At 39.3% G+C, this 18,231-nt stretch overlaps 1 protein-coding gene across 2 annotated transcripts in view; it reads right to left on the reverse strand.

The window, feature by feature from the left end:
- Positions 1-18,231, reverse strand: part of myo3a (myosin IIIA) — a 99,860-nt gene that overhangs the window by 27,471 nt on the left and 54,158 nt on the right. For both annotated transcript variants that reach the window (XM_067377901.1, XM_067377900.1), the window contains 4 exons: positions 5,709-5,862; positions 5,043-5,131; positions 4,538-4,667; positions 144-229 (listed from right to left, as the gene is read on the reverse strand). In XM_067377901.1, the coding sequence (XP_067234002.1) occupies positions 144-229; positions 4,538-4,667; positions 5,043-5,131; positions 5,709-5,862 (459 nt within the window). The remainder of the gene's footprint in view (positions 1-143; positions 230-4,537; positions 4,668-5,042; positions 5,132-5,708; positions 5,863-18,231) is intronic.

Genomic DNA, 18,231 nt, shown 5'->3' on the forward strand with positions numbered 1-18,231 from the left:
CTATTCAGGTTTTTAGCAAGTTATTGTTGCTCGTATCACTTCCATGAAATTTGCTAATCAAAAAAAAATCATTTACATATGGAAGTCTTAAAGGCACAGCGGCAATAAGAGAACAGAGCAGAAAAGAGGACAAAACAAGGTACCTTGGCAAAGTTAATGGTGCGCTGTGAATGTTGCGTGCCCATACGAGCAGAGCCCATAGCCTTGCCTTTAGTGTGAGCCAGGTTACCTGCACAAAGAGAAAGGTCAGGGCAAATAATACCACACACATTAGTAATCTGCTTTTGATACTTTATTAGATAAGTCACATGTTGTTCAAAGATAATCTACCATTTATTTCACGGTTAACCATTTCAAGGGCACTGAGATGTATGGTCTTCAGAGGTCAGTGCTGTGACAGATAAATAAGCTTCACAATGGTCAAGTAGCTAACAAAAGTCTAGGTTTAAAATCCCAGCAGACTTCCTGGAAACAATCCCCAGTGAATCTCATCGGATGTAATCGACTGTGTCAGTCAGACGACCTCCATTCATCACATTAGATCACATGGGAGTGAGCACATTTTCTTTTCTAGGGAGAGTGCTACATACATTCGTTCAGACCAATAGATCAACATCCCTGTTTAATGTTTCAGACAGGATGGTGTTTGTGCTGACATTTCCAGTAGGTGTGATTGTGATGTGACCTATAATGCAGTGTAATCTAATAGAATGTGACTATACTGACCATTGGGCTGCTCGTGCAAGCTATGCTAAATCAGGCTAGTATTGCTTTCTCTAGTGGATCATGCTAAGGGAGCACCAGTTAGAAGAATATTTTGGTTTAAATACAATTTAAGGGCGTGGTTTCACAGAAAGGCTTAGATTAAGACAGGAGGAGGCCTTAGTTAAATTAGGACATTTAAGTAGCTTTTATAAACGTACTTGGTGTGCATCTTGAGACAAAACAATGGCACTGACATAGGCTGAAGATATGTCAGTGCAAGTAGCTTTTAGTTATGACAGTTCAAACATACATTTTAATATGGAACTAGGCTTTAAAGGGTTAGTTCACCCAAAAATGAAAATTATGTCGTTAATTACTCACCCTCATTTCTTTCTACACTTGCAAGACTTTGGTTCATCTTCGGAACACAAATTAAGGTATTTTTGATTAAATCCGATGGCTCAGTGAGGCCTCCATTGACAGCAAAATAATCAACACTTCCAGTGCCTAGGAAGCTACTAAAGACGTATTTAAAACAGTAGTCTTCAGAGGTGGAAGTAACTAATTACAACTACTCACGTTACTGTAATTAAGTAGGTTTTTTTTGGGTTTTTGTACTTTTTTGATCTGTAATTTTACTTGTACTTAAGTACAAATTAAGCTTAGTAATCTACTTTGCTACTTGTAAAATCACATTCTGTTACTGAGTACGCCAACAATTTGAATTAATATTGAAACCTTTGACCAGCATATCAGTAGCCAATAAAGTTATCCAATCGTAATAAATCGACCAATGAAAACCCAGATATTTAACCAGCGGCACGTTCTCATCTCTCATCTCACCGACAGCGAGTCTGACACACACCCGCCTCCTCCTGTTGTCACTCATTTCAGTTACAGTGCAGGATTGCAGGTATTGCGCATAATTTTAATCATACAGGTTTGTCGAGAGCGCATTATTGTAACGCGACAGCACATTCATGTAATGGCAGAAAACGACGGGAGCTCTCAAATATACAAGCAAACTGCCTCTCCTCTCATGAGTGTGCACTCTGTGTAGTGTTCAATCGTGAATCGCGCCGGGCTCTGAAATTAAACGTTGTCAAACGTTATCAAACAATCAGAATAGACTACCATGCCTGGCCGATGAAAATGCTACAGGAAATCTTATTGGCTATAAGTGAAATGCACCAGAAAGTCTCAACAAACAAAGGTGGATCTTTAATTTGTTTATAATGTATGTTTAAGAATGGGGAATTTGTATGATTTTTACTACATACAGACATTACAGGTCAAACCATTCTGATGTTCTTTTTATCTAAATATAAAACATATTATATGGCTCTTAAAGGGTTAGTTCAACCAAAAAAATGAAATTTCTGTCATTAATTACTCATCCTCATGTTGTTCCAAACCCGTAAGTCCTTCGTTCATCTTCAGAACACAATTGAAGATATTTTTGATGAAATCCTAAAGCTAATTATTAAATAATTTCCTCTCTCTGTGTCACTCTCTGACAGTGTTCATGTGAGCACCACATCATGTGATGTCGACACAGAATCCGGCCAATAATGAGCCAACTGTGTTTACTGCGTCAACAGTGTCAGAAACTGACATGGAAGAGAGAAATTGTTGAATAAAGTGTTTTTTTTTTTTTTTTTATTTTGTGCACAAAAAGTATTCTGGTTGCTTCATAACATTAGGGTTGAACCACTGTTGTCACATGACTGTTTTAACTATGTCATAAAAAGTGGTAATAATGTTGAAGTCTATGGAGGGTCAGAAAACACTCAGATTTCATTAAAAAGATCTGAATTTGTGTTCTGAAGATGAACGAAGGTCTTGAGAGTTTGAAACAACATGAGAGTGAGTAAATTTTTTTGGGTGAAACTAACCCTTTAAGATACAGGGCATATACAAATTCAGTGTTGTTATATTTCATATACCCCAACTGAATTGAGGTAATTCTTATTTTATTACTGACTGTTTACTTATCTTTTTTTGTAAATTCAATTTAGTTTGAAATCAAGCCTTCTTGTACTGCATGTGAGCTATTGCAACAAAGTTATCCTATTGTAAAGACACAAATACACAGAGTGAGCAAATATTTAAGTGAGATTATTGTAATGGTAATTGATCAATGTTATTGGCATTTAAAATGATGAATATTGATCATTTGTGTTGTATTGAAGTTAGAAATTCCAGTATTGTGACCACTAATTCAAGTGCTCTGTTGAAAGTAGCTATTTTCTGCTGATTGATTGAATATTGTTTGACAATTCATTAAATATCACCGGCTAAAAAATAACTAGTAATTTTAGTACTTTGAGTAGTTTTTGAGAAGAGTAATTTGTACTTTTACTCAAGTACTTTTTTGACACCAGTACTCTTACTTTTAATTGAGTATTATTTCAGCAATGTAACAGTCCTTGTTCTTGAGTACAAATTTTCAGTACTCTTTCCACCACTGGTAGTCTTTAGTCTTTAGTAGCTTTCTAGGCATTAAAAGTGTTAATTATCTTGCTGTCATTACAGGCCTCACTGAGCCATCAGATTTAATGAAAAATATCTTAATTTGTGTTCTGAAGATGAACGAAAGTCTTACAGGTGTGGAATGACGTGAGTAATTAATGACAGAATTTTCACTTTTGGGTGAACTATCACTTTAAAGCCTTGTTCGTGAAACTGGGCAAAGATAACAGAATCTGTGTCATGTTGTCACTGGTCCATCAGTCTAAAGGACAAGTGTCAAATTTATCATCAAAATTGGAGTCTAATGAAATTAATTCATAAAACGAACAATTTAATTAATATTTTAAAATGTAAAGAAATAAAAATTGACAATTGCTAGAAGAAATTATAAACTGTATATTATTGGTTGTATATAATGTTCTTTAAAATAATAATACACAATAATAATACACATTAAATTAACATGAAATTAATATTAATTTAATTTTTTAATATAATATAATTACTACTACTACTACTACCTTTGAAAAGTAAATTTTACAATAAATATTAGTAACATATATTTCTGTTTCAGTGATTAAAGTTAACGTTTTATTTTGGTGGGTTGTAGTGAAGAGTTTCAGTATGTATTTGCCAATAGCTTTTCTCAAATGAAATGGTGAAATATTTGTGAAGTGATTCTCAGAGCAGCTCTGAAGATGAAGTTCATGTAGTGTGTCTCATATATTGAGACAGCAGATGCCAAAAAAACACCATAATATTTGCACACGCTTGAGTATATGTAGCAGACAAAAACTCATTCACACAGAGATATGTAGAACATGAGAGCTACATATAAAAAATTACTTTAAAAGTTTATGATTGTTATTTTCAATTTAGTTTTCTGAGAAATATCTACCTGTATATAAATGTATTGTCCAACCCTAATCTAGGATTTCACATGATTAGGGCCTCAGTTTATTTTGCCAATGAAGAGTATTCACACTGCAGGACTCAAAAGTAATGGAAACTGGTGGATGTACTCAAAGCAACAAAATGTCCCCATCGGCTTTGTTCTTTGGCAGCACAATGGAAAAACGAGTCCTTGAACGAGGCAATTACACAATGATAGCACTGACTGACACATTATTAGAGGTCACTGTTTAGAAAATCTATCTCACACAGACAGAGCGAATTAAACATACACATATGCAAACACCTAAAGCTTGCATGTCTGGATGAATGTGTGTGTATTTGTGGGATCCCTATCAACATGAAAGTGAATAATAAATGTATACAAAAGGACAGAAACTGAAGCATCTAAACAGCAGATGAACCAAAGGCTTTAAATGTTTCTACAGAGTAAAAAGTCAAAGCAAACCTGTTTTAGTGAGTGGGTGAGTAACCAGTTTACGGATCAGTTCATTTTCTGATGACCTCAGCAGAAGAACAATATCAGCAGGCAGAGCATCTCTGTTCTTAGCCAGGAAGCCGCTGGCATTATAGATCACCTAATCACATGAGAAACAAGATGTGTTTACATCCACAGGCTATTATCTTGACAGATGAACGTGGCTTAAAGAGATGAAAATTTAAATTTTGTCATCATTCACGCATATACATATATTTTATATATTTATATTTTAAGAAATATTTTAGTGTTTTTTATCCATACAATGGAGGTCAAAGGCACAAACTGTTTTTCTACCAACAGAAGAAAGAAAGCCATACAGTCGTGGAATGGCGAAATGATAATAGAATTTTTATTTTTGGGTCAACTTTCCCTTTAATTCTACTTCATATCTCTGTTTCTATAGTAGTGTACATCTAAAAAAAAAAAAAAAAAGCTTAAAAATAAATATTGATCAAATATAAAACATTTCTACCTTGCCTGCATAGTGATGGATTCCAAAGCCCAGATCAACTCTCTTTGGTCTCCAGAAGTTTTTCGATTTTAAGTTGTCCTCAAATTTCTCTGATTAAACACAAGACGTGTTCATTACAATTAATTAATTCACTCATTCATCCATTAATTTGTTCATTAGCTCAATAATTTATTCATTCATTTAACTGTTCATTGATCCACTCATTTAAGTCAGTTCATTCATTCATCTCGCTTACTCATTCATACATTTTCTCGTTCACTGACCCGAATCAAACTCTCATTCATTACTTCATTCATCCACTCATGATATCATGAATACATTCATCCATCTGTTTTATTCAGTATAAATGAATAAAGCTAGGTCATAGAAAACCATCTAGCCGTCTAGTCTTGGCATGTTGAATTATTGATCTGTCACTCAAAGACTCCATTGAGAGTCCTCAAGAGAACTTAGCATGCCAGTAAATGTTTGATGACAGCCTCTCCCTTGTTCTTGTGGTTCTGACCAATATGTCTGAGAATGTGTGTTTTTGTGTGTGTGACAGAGAGAGAGAGAGAGAGAGAGAGAAAGAGAGAGTGAGCAAGAGTGTAAGTGGCCCTGGTCATAAGCCACCAGGTTTACACAAATAAAGCTATAAGCTATGATGTTTTAGGGAGGGGAACTTGCCGACGAGGGTCTGGTCAGTTGCCTGAGGAAAGCGACTCTCCTCGTCCAGTAACGATAACATGCCCATGGGCTTCTGAAGGAACAGGTCCAGCAGCGGTCGGTTGTCTTCATATTCGATCACTCGAGCATCCACATCTTCATTCAGATACTCATCCTGCAGAGAAACCACTTATTTGATGAACTTTTTGAGGTTACTGGAAGCAAATCTCTGAACCATCTGCACAGTTTTGTTTGTGACACTTAGAAGAGATGCTAGATGCTGTTCTGTTGAGCTTTCTCGACGGACGGACGGACGGACGGACGGACGGACGGACGGACGGACGGACGGACGGACGGACGGACAGACAGACAGACAGACAGACAGACAGACAGACAGACAGACAGACAGACAGACAGACAGACAGACAGACAGACAGACAGACAGACAGACAGACAGACAGATAGATATAGAATTTATAGAACTCGATTGCATGCTGTTAACTGAGTGCACAGCTGTACACACACCCAAATCGCGCACACAGAGAGAGGTGCATTTCAGCGTGCGAACACGAATTGATTCCTCTTGTTTCGTTGCGCTTGAATGGATACATACACAAAATTATGTTAAAATACCCGTCTCCCCAAGTATTCTCATAAATACTGTCAGTTAAGTCTTAAGTGAATGTAAACAGTTAAGAAAGAAATTGGATGTGTATCATTATATTGGATCTATAGGTCTTAAAATGATGGTAGCCTATAAATACCTGCTGCTGTCTGTTATTAAAGGGTTAGTTCACCCAAAAATAAAAATTCTGTCATTTATTACTCACCCTCATGTCGTTCCACAACCGTAAGACCTACGTTAATCTTTGGAACACAAATTAAGATATTTTAGTTTAAATCCGATGGCTCCGTGAGGCCTCCATAGGGAGCAATGACACTTCCTCTCTCAAGATCCATAAAGGTACTAAAAACATATTTAAATCGGTTCATGTGAGTACAGTGGTTCAATATTAACATTATAAAGCGACAAGAATATTATTATAAAAAACAAAATAACGACTTATTTAGTGATGGCCGATTTCAAAACACTGCTTCAGGAAGCATCAGAGCGTTATGAATCAGTGTATCGAATCTGCTGTTCGGAGCGCCAAAGTCACGTGACATCAGCCGTTGGCAGTTTGACACGCGATATGAATCATGATTCGATACACTGATTCATTTGTGCTCCGAATCTTCCTGAAGGAGTGTTTTAAAATTGGCCATCACTAAATAAGTCGTTATTTTGTTTTTTATAATAATATTCTCGTCGCTTTATAATATTAATATTGAGCCACTGTACTCACATGAACCAATTTAAATATGTTTTTAGTACCTTTATGGATCTTGAGAGAGGAAATGTCATTGCTCCCTATGAAGGCCTCACGGAGCCAACTATCCCTTTAACTAACTACTTTAATGTTAATAAAAACATTAACCCTTTAATGTTAATCAAACAACAAAACACATCTTTAACAAAGATGAATCTATATTTAATTTATAAAGTGAACACTATAGTCTTATTGTACATTTAATGATTACATTTCTGTACCTGAGTACTACTATTAGACCTTACTTTGTCATGTTTAGAGTTTGTTTTTGTTGTTTTCATGCTTTTCCCCCGTCTTCAGTTTCATCATCAGTTTTCTAGTTGATCAGTTTTCATTGTTTCAGTTCTCCTTGTGTGCCTGCCTGTTTTGTATCCTTAGTAACTGATTAATTAGTTACAACTTTATATGTAATTTTGTTATATAGTTTTTATCTATGCTTGTAATTTGTGTATTTGTTCATATTTTATCGCTGACTGTTCTGCTATTAATTATTAAAAGCTAGATTTCATCTTCGGAACACAGTTTAAGATATTTTAGATTTAGTCTGAGAGCTTTCTGTTCCTCCATTGAAAGTGTATGTACGGTATACTGTCCATGTCCAGAAAGGTAATAAACACATCATCAAAGTAGTCCATGTGACATCAGTGGGTTAGTTAGAATTTGTTGAAGCATCGAAAATACATTTTGGTCCAAAAATAACAATAACTACGACTTTATTCAGCATAAATAAAGTCCGCCCCCTTCTGCTCCGGACAGTGACGCTGCTGACGTGTTATCTCGAGCTTTGTTTACAGTCTGAGGGAGACACACGCTGTATTCAAGCTATTCTACATTGTTTGTATTTTGGTATTGCTATATTTTTTAAAATGGTGCGTCTGGTAAAAGTGTGCATGTCGCGGATGTCCTAATCGCGTCACTGTCCGGAGCAGAAGGGGGCGGTAATGCACCAATAAGCTGGATGCCAACCGCCGTAAAACAGGAAAGAAAAAGAAGAAGCAGTGTCACTGTGAAGTGAACGCGGATATACAACAGACCCGGAAGAGAAGAAAATGCTGAATAAAGTCGTAGTTTTTGTTTTTTTTTTTGGACCAAAATGTATTTTCGATTCTTCAAAAAATTACTAACCCACTGATGTCACATGGACTACTTTGATGATGTTTTTATTACCTTTCTGGACATGGACAATATACCGTACATACATTTTCAATGGAGGGACAGAAAGCTCTCGGACTAAAACTAAAATATCTTAAACTGTGTTCTGAAGATGAACGGAGGTCTTACGGGGAGGAACGACATGAGGGTGAGTCATTAATGACATAATTTTCATTTTTGGGTGAACTAACCCTTTAAGTAATAAATTAAAAGTTAGTTACATCCCCCCACCATTTTTAAATTTTTTTTTGCTGATCTGAAAAATTATCCGATCCGTGACTCAAAAACCATAATGCTGCGTTCACACCGGACGCGTCTGGAGCGTCTGAGGCATCTGATTTACATGTGAAGTCAATGTAAACGCGGCCGTTGACGCGCGAATGGCGCGGCGCGAATTGAGCGTTCACGCGGCTGATGCGCGAATTGAGCGTCTGACGCCCAAACGCCCGAGTTGAAAAATCTGAACTTTGGTGTAAATTTGCGCCGCGTTAAAGGGATAGTTCACCCAAAAATGAAAATTTGATGTTTATCTGCTTACCCCCAGGGCATCCAAGATGTAGGTGACTTTGTTTCTTCAGTAGAACATAAATGATGATTTTTATTTCCAACCGTTGATGTCTGTCAGTCGTATAATGCGAGTCAATGGTCACACAGTTTACAAGAGTCAATAAACATGCACAGACGAATCCAAATTAAACCTTGCAGCTCGTGACGGCACATTGATGTCCTAGGACACGAAACGATCGGTTTGTGCTATAAACCGAACAGTATTTATATAATTTTTTACCTCTAAAACACCACTATGTCCAACTGCGTTCAGCAATCGCTTGGTGATGTCTGATCGTGCTCTGAGAATGGCAGTGATGTCTCGTGCTTATACTTCAATGAGTGCTAGACATCACTGTCGTTGTCAGAGCGCGATCAGACATCACCAATCAGGTGGTCTTTTCCTGTATAAGTGAGCAGTTCTTGGCCAGAATACGCTGAAAGTGGACAAGACCTCATGCTGATAGTCAAAATTCTGGTCTTGCAAGACTAATTTTACATGAAATGTTAGAAGAAAACTCTTTATTATCAGAAAATGCATTTATATATTGAAATGCCTTGTTTGATTACACTATGTCTCTGAATGTGATGTTTTCTGTGACCTTTACACTCGATGCTGTTGTTTTGCACCTGAATTTCTCCTTGGGGAAAGTATGTCTGTTCATCTATCCACAAATATTTGTAAGCTCCCAACAACACTGCTGAACTGTGCTGGCTAATGCCTTGAGCTCCATAACCTTCTAAATCTGAGCAACATGTTATGTCAAGCAATTCCTGCCACTACATGATGACTTCCTGTGAGCAAAACACTCAACCCAAAGAGCAAATGACTTGGCTGTCTTGTCTCAGAACTGCCATGTTGATAAATAACAATACACACACGGACCAAAATTATTCACTGGCGAAACGCATCAACACACATACAGAAGCTTGTCCAAGAAATCTAATCTCTGGTGTGGATTAGAGCTTTTAGCCGTGGGTAAAGTCATCCAGTGAACAGGGAACAACCTCATTTTTTGGGACAGTAAGACTGCTGCAGACATACAAGCCTCAGGGATTCAAAAACAACAGCGATTCAAAGCTACACGGGCACACAAAAATAACAGAAAACACACTCTATGGTGTTTACTTGAGGCTACATACTCCTGAGTGCTCAGAGTAAAAATATAAATACGGAGAACACACATCAACAAATAGGTTATGAATAGATTATACAGGTGATTCTCACATTTCACTCAAAAATTAATGAAAAAAAAAAAAAACATATTTTAAGCATATATTTAGACCATTTTAATTTGCATTTTGATATTATTTTTATTATTCTAATGACAATTAAGCACTCTTTCCCCAAATTCTCATTGTAATCAAAATATCATTCTCATATATTATTATTTGGGGTTGGAAAAGGGCTGGATCTATTTGCAAACAGCATCTTTTTTTTTTAACCACAATAGTAATGATGATATCTGACAACTAAAGAGACAAACACAGGGCTGTAAATACACTAATCAAGGAAACGAGACACAGCTGCAGGGAATGAGTCAAACAATAATTCACCTTAGTAACACAAGCTAACCTATAGAAAACAGAATGGGAAAACAGTGCAAAAACCAAATTCAAAGTCAAACTTAAATCACCTGTAATATAAGATTGCTGTGCTGCTTTTAATTTAAGCTGATTAAAATGATTAATTGGTTTGAGTAGGACAAACTTAAGTTAAACAAATTAGTTCAGTCAAATGAACTTTTATGAGTTTTTAGCACTCTTTTTCTTTCAAGTTCACAGAACTGAAATATTTCAAGTGATCTTAACTGTTTCATTGTTATTTCTTTTAATTTAGACAAACTTTAGAGCTTTACTGAAACTTGGCTGGGATTTCTGTTTCCCAGCATGCTTTGCCCATGGCACTCAAAAGGGAGAGTAAATGCTAAAATTACGTGTTATATAATGTTCCCTTTCGTGGGAACTATCGACGCTGCGTGACAACGCATTGGGAACCTTCTGCGTGATGTCGTCACTGAAGCACTCATGTATCTAACCAATCGCGTAGCGAGACGTCAGAGACGGGTGACGTCACGGACCAGGAAACTATAAAGCACACCTGGATGCAGAGCACGGTAGCTTCTGTGTCTTCAGTAAGCACTCTATGTTATCGTGTGTCTTATTTGGTGTTGTTTGTCTTATTTCATATAAACAAGTCACGATATCTTTGTCTGAGGACAAGAGTATCTCACACCAATCCATATATATATATATATATATATATATATATATATATATATATATATATATATATATAAAAAGACACGTATTATGGCGAGAAACAGCAGTTGAATGGGAGTTGAGTAAGCCTGGGCAGCTCTCGAGGGAGCCGTCTGTGTGCACTATAAAAAAAAAAAAAAAGAAACTCGCTCTCAGAATACTGTGTTCCAGTGTTCCCCGCGGATCGCGGAAAAGAAGCCATTCGTGGGGTTCACAAATGGATCTGACAGAGGGGTTAGAGATGGGCGTTGCCCTTTCTCTGCCCTTACCTGCCAGGTTCAGTGCCGTCTCCCAGGTGGAAGCACGCTCTGCGGTTTCTTCCCCGGGTTGAGGCACCGGTATTTCACATGCCAGCTCTGAGGAGGTGGATATTGTGATATCGATCTGAGGACTCGCCACCTCACACACATCGTGTTAGGGAGTGGAGCATGCACGTCAGTTCAAAAACAAAGCAGCTGACGGTTCATTCATAAAAATGTCCCGGAGTGTAAAAGAAATGAACTAGCGGGAGTTTTTATCTCCACTCCTGTTGGCTTTATTCTCGAGGGAATAAAAGTCTAACACGAGGCTTAGATCTCGCGTTTGCCGAGGCAGCGCGTGGATTAAGCCTGCAATAAGGAATATATAGCTCGAATCTCGCGTTTGCCGAGGCAGCGCGTAGATTAAGTGTGCAACAAAAAATATACGGCTCGCTCGGATCTTGCGTTTGCCAAGGCTGCGCATAGATTGCGTGCACGTAGTATATGTTGTATATAATGTTTATACATAATATATATATCTGGAGGGAACTGAGCAGACGGGAGTTTCCCTTTCTCTCTTTCCCTATAATACCTTGCAAACTATTACGAGCTATAATTCTCTTTGTATTCTAATATATTCAGCCTGTCATTTTTGACTGTTTTGGGCTGCATTTAATTTAAGGATTAAATGAAATATTGAATACATTAAATTCTGAGGAATTTAAAGGAAAAAAAGGGTGTCACCACCCTTGCTCCCCCGCAGAAAGCTTGGGGACCGGGACAGGTGACACAGCTGAAGTCCTTGTGAAGTAGGACAGATCTGCGGACTGTTATTACCACCAAGAAGGCTTCAAAGAGGTCCTGACATCTGTGGGCCAGGATCCATGAGGGCAGCCCCCTCCGGAGGGGGTCCTGTGTTAGAATATCTGACACCCGTCCCCCTTTGGCGCCCTCAGGGGGCCGTTATGCTAACCCTGCCACCCAGTGTGCGTCAGGGCACAACGGTCTCCACCGACTCTCCGAGGAGAGCCGGTTATGACTTGATTCGTCTGTTTTCTGCTGGTGCGCCGCTCCAGAACGTTGAATCGAGTGCTCAAAAACACCAGAGGTCAGTCTCGAGAGACTGGTTCCCTTAGTAGATTTTATGGTAGAATGGAAACTTCTACCGAATATATCAAAATGGATGCTGCTCATCAGAGGGTTACAGGGTCTCGCCCGCCCAGATTCAATGGGGTCTTTCCCATAGTGGTGACCCCCAAGCAGTCTCTGGTTATGGAACAAGAGGTTATGACACTCTTGCGAAATGGAGCTATAGAAAGGGTTCCTCCTCCCAGCAAGCTGTCAGGCTTCTACAGCCGCTACTTCATTGCTCCAAAGAAGGATGTGTCCTATCATAGATTTACATGTGTTAAATCACTCAATACGAAAGCTCAAATTCAAGATGCTTACACTTAAACAGATTATCCCACAGATCAGGTCCAAGGACTGGTTTGTGGCAATAGACCTGAGAGAGGCATACTTTCAGGTGTCCATCCATCCTTCCCATAGGAAGTTCCTCAGGTTTGCTTTCGGGGGCAAAGCTTACCAATACAGGGTTCTTCCTTTCGGCCTGTTATTATCACCCCGCACATTCACGAAGTGCGTGGATGCAGTGCTGGCTCCACTGAGACTCCAGGGCATCCGCGTACTGAATTACATAGAAAGTGATTCTAGCTCAATCAGAGCAACTAGCAGTTCAGCATCGAGATGCTGCTCTGTACCACATGAAAAGGCTCGGGCTGAGGCTCAATGCCAAAAAAAAAAAAAAAAAGTGTGCTAGTTCCGGCTCAGACTACCACTTATCTAGGTGTAGTTTGGGACTCCACCATGATGCAGGCACATTTGTTTCCTGCTCGTGTGAGTTCCATTTTCGCAGCCGTGAAAGGGGTGAAGTTAGGCCAGTCACTCACTGTAAAACAGTTCCAGAAACTGTTGGGTCTTATGGCAGCTGCGTCCAACGTCATACCTTTTTGGCCTTCTGCACATATGACTCTTACAGTGGTGACTCAGGACCAGGGGATTTCCTCCGAGGGGAAATCCTTTTCGCATGATCAAAAGTCGCGCGGCAATGCCTTCGTGCTCTGGCCATGTGGAAAGATCCCTGGTTCCTGTCCCAGGTACCCGTGCTGGGGATTTCTGGTCGTCATGTAATGCTTACGACAGATGCCTCCCTCACGGGCTGGGGGGCGATCATGAGTGGTCGCTCAGCTCAGGGTCTATGGGAGGTCCTGGAAGGTGTCAGACAAGTTCTTGACACATAAAACTATCTTTCTCCTGGCCGTCTCTTCTTTGAAGAGAATTGGTGATTTACAAGCGCTGTCAGCAGTTTGCACCTGGTATGGTGAAAGCCTTTCTGCATACCAGGCCGGCATATAAATCGGTTGGAGATGATGGTGGTGTTTCTAGCATTAAAACACTTTCTCCCAGACCAGAGAGGCCATCACGTGTTGGTCCGCACGGACAACACGGCAGTGGTCTTATATATAAACCATCAGGGGGGTCTGCGGTCTTGCCAACTTTACTACTTGGCCCGTCGGATCCTCCGATGGTCCCTAGGGAAGCTGCTCTCTCTGAAGCCAGCTTTCATCCTGGGGTATAAAGGGAGCAGACGCCCTGTCGAGGCAGGGGCCGAGGCCCGGGGAGCGGAGACTCCACCCAGAAGTGGTGGATCTCCTATGGAAAAATTTCGGTCGAGCGGAAGTCGACCTATTTGCTTTGGGAGAGTCAACCCAGTGACCACTCTGGTACTCCCGAACACATCCAGCACCTCTGGGTCTGGATACCATGGTACAGACGTGGCCGAAGCTACGTCTGTATGCATTTCCCCCGATCACCTTGCTCCCGGGAGTTCTGGAGAAAGTACACCGGGAAGGGGTCAGCCTAATACTGGTAGCCCCCTTCTGGCCAACCAGAATATGGTTCTCGGACCTAGTGTCCTTACTAGACGGCTCCCCAATGGAGCTTTCCCTTAGACAGGACCTCCTGTCGCAAGCGGGCGGCTCGATAATACATCCCCGCCCAGAACTGTGGAAGCTATGGGCCTAGCCTCTGAGGGGGCTATGTGGAAAAAGCCTTGATTCCTGTCCCAGGGACCCATGCTGCCGCCACGAGGAAGTTGCATGCCTACAAATGGAATTTGTTTTCTACCTGGTGTAGAAACAATAATACGGACCCTGTCCTTTCTTCTATTAGCTGTGTGCTAAAATTCCTCCAGGAAAAATTCTCGGAGGGCCTATCTCACTCAACCTTGAAGGTTTACATTGCAGCAATTTCAGCATAACATGCTCCTCTTGAGGGGAATATCTCGGTAGGTCGAGACCCCCTCGTCACATGCTTCCTCCGTGGCACATTGAGGTTGAGGCCTCCAGTGCGCACAAGGGTTCCGGCCTGGGACTTGGCCGTGGTCTTACAGGGGTTAGCTGAGGCTCCCTTTGAACCACTAGAGGAGGTTCCTGAGAGGTTCCTCACTCTTAAAACGATTCTTTTTTTTGGCTATCACTTCTCTGAAGCGGATAGGAGACTTACAAGCACTTTCTGTTGCTCCTTCTTTTCTTGAATTTGCTCCGGGAATGGTGAAAGCATTCCCGTATCCTAGACCGGGTTATGTCCCAAAGGTCCCTACCAATGTCCCAGGCCCCATTGTGCTTCAGGCCTTCTATCCTCCTCCATTTGAATCTGCGGATCAGGAAAAATTTAATCTGCTGTGCCCAGTAAGGGCTTTGGATGCTTATGTCCACAGAGCTGCCCTGTGGCGTAAGTCAGATCAATTGTTTGTCTGTTATTGGTCCCCTAAAAAAAGCGGCCCAGCATCGAAGCAGAGAATGAGCAAGTGGGTGGTCGAGGCCATCTCACTTGCCTATGAAGCGGCCGGACAGCCTTCTCCTTTGAATGTTCGCGCCCATTCAACTAGGGGTATGGCGGCATCAAAAGCTTTGATGTCAGGAGTTTCCATGGGTGATATATGTGATGCAGCTGGATGGTCATACCAGCACACATTTATTAAGTATTATAACTTTGATATCGGCTCCACCCTAGGGTCCTCCGGGTTGTCAAGATAACTTTGACAAGTGTTTGAGCTACGGCTCAGTTGGGATTGCGTTCCCAATGCGTTGTCACGCAGCGTCGATAGTTCCCACGAAAGGGAACGTCTCGGGTTACAGATGTAACCCTGGTTCCCTGAGTAGGGAACGAGACGCTGCGTCTCTTGGCGTACCCCTGCACACTTGTGAGTGCTTGCTTCAGACTTATCCAGAAGCTACCGTGCTCTGCATCCAGGTGTGCTTTATAGTTTCCTGGTCCGTGACGTCACCCGTCTCTGACGTCTCGCTACGCGATTGGTTAGATACATGAGTGCTTCAGTGACGACATCACGCAGAAGGTTCCCAATGCGTTGTCACGCAGCGTCTCGTTCCCTACTCAGGGAACCAGGGTTACATCTGTAACCCGAGACGTTTTTGTGCAAGATTAATGTTAAAGGATTAGTCCACTTTTAAATAAACTTTTCCTGATAATTTACGCACCCCCATGTCATCCAAGATGTTCATGTCTTTCTTTCTTTAGTCGAAAAGAAATTAAAGTTTTTGATGAAAACATTCCAGGATTATTCTCCTTATAGTAGACTTCAATGGGCACCAAACAGTTGAAGGTCAAAATTAGTTTCACTGCAGCTTCAAATTGTTCTACACGATCCCAGATGAGAAATAAATGTCTTATCTATTGAAACCATCGCTCATTTTCTGAAAAAAATTTAAAATTATATAAGTTTTAGCCATAAATGCTCATCTTGAACTAGCTCTTTTCTTCTTCTCTTCTATTAGAATTCTGGCAGTGTAGACGCTGCTAAGCGTATTACTGCCCTCCACAGGTCAAAGTTTGAACTAATTGTTATATACTATTGAACTAGCATAATTTGAAGCTGCAGTGAAACTAATTTTGACCTTCAACTGTTTGGTGCCCATTGAAGTCTACTATAAGGAGAATAATCCTGGAATGTTTTCATCAAAAACTTTAATTTCTTTTCGACTAAAGAAATAAAGACATGGACATCTTGGATGACATGGGGGTGCGTAAATTATCAGGAAAAGTTTATTTAAAAGTGGACTAATCCTTTAAGTGGGAGATTTAGTAGTGATTAATGTTTTGTTATGCTAAATTAGAAGAGTTTCTGTTAATGTGGGTTTTTGGAGAATTACCATCATGGTATCAAGTGGTGCATGCAGCTTGGTTTAAGAGCAGGTACATAAAATGCTTTATATTGTTGTACTCATTCAGCAAGTGTTATACCATGCTATTGTTAACATGTTAGCAAATTAGCAAGTTAGCATTTTCTGAATTAGCTTGTTATAGCTAGCTAATTTTACACAAAAAAAAATGTTTACATTGGGGTTACATGATAAATTTATGTTAAATGTATGAGCGTACTCAAACATTTCAAGTTAAGAACAATTACAATCAGGGCTTGACATTAACACCCGCCAACCCGCCAAATGCGGGTAGATTTCAGCTGTGGCGGGTAAGACAGCCACTCCCACTAGCCACTTTGGCGGGTTGAATATAATTTCAGCCTACAGGCAAATGAAAAATAGCCAAGATCGTCGTATCACAAAATTACAATTCAGTCAAAATTTTTTATCGATTAACTTGCGGTTAGTGAAGACGGGATAGGCGGAATCGCGCTGAATGACATAACAGAAGCGCTCGCGTGCGCGCTGTCTCTGTCGCGCGCGATCAGTTCTCCTTGCACCTGAATACACGCACACACAGATGTCAAAATGCATCGTGTGGAGTATCTCGCGTGAATACAGTCGGCTATGGCTTATGGCTAAGTGGGTAAAAACTGGATGTGTGTCAGTATATGACATCCATGCATTCAGCAGCCCCCAAATAAATACCTGTCTGTCATTAATGTTAATCAAACATCAAAAAATGTTAAATAAATGTATACATGTATGCTAAATAAACATATGTATCTGAAAAAAAATATATATATATTTTTTAAATTACTATTTGTAATTTGCTTCTTTGTTCTTTTTAGATAGACTAACAAAAATAACTATATACCTGATGTATAGTCTTGATTTGGATGGTCAATCTGCATTTGTAAGTTTGAAAGGGTTTTAAATCTTGTAAATCAAGTAAAATGACTCAAAATCAAATAATTTAAGCATACCAGTCAACTTTAATCATATAAAATGTAATTTCCCAACAGCAAAATTGTGGCCAGTGAAAATGCTGAGTGGCTAGTAACTTTGGAAAACCACTAGCCACATTGGCGAGTGAGCAAAAAAGTTAATGTCAAGCCCTGATTACAATGCATGAGTAGTAAAAAAAAAAAAAGTAAAAAAAAAAAAAAAAAAATCAGTTCTGCTTACTTAAACTTTGAATTTCCTAACTTAATAAATTTGAGGCAACTGATTGTCTCAAATCTTTTGAGTTTTGCCAACTTATTCGGCAAGGTGTAATTTAAGTTTTCACCATGTACATTAAAGATTATCTAAAAATGATCTAAAAGTACATTTTCCCCCAAATTCTCATTAGTATAATATAAAATAAACATTCCCATTTTTTAAATGTTTGTTATTTAAAAGTATTTATATTTTTGTAGTGGTATGTTTTACAGCGTTTTAATTAATACTTGTTTAAATTAAAAAAAATAATAATTATATTATAGTACATATAGTACTGTATTACAGTAATAAGAATCCATGAGAATCTATAAGAATCATCACTGATAAAAAAAAAATAATTACAAATAATAATAATCCATTCAAAAGTAAAAAAGGAAATAACTGTATATTTTTGTAGTGGAATGTTTTATTCTGATTTTTAAGAATAAAAATATTATAGTATGTTTTTACAGTATATGACCTAGCCATTTCTAATGTTTTTGTGAGATTTACCCATATAAATATGTGAATTTCACACTCACACATTTAC

Source organism: Chanodichthys erythropterus, chromosome 23, assembly GCF_024489055.1.
Source record: "Chanodichthys erythropterus isolate Z2021 chromosome 23, ASM2448905v1, whole genome shotgun sequence".
NCBI lineage: Eukaryota > Metazoa > Chordata > Actinopteri > Cypriniformes > Xenocyprididae > Chanodichthys > Chanodichthys erythropterus.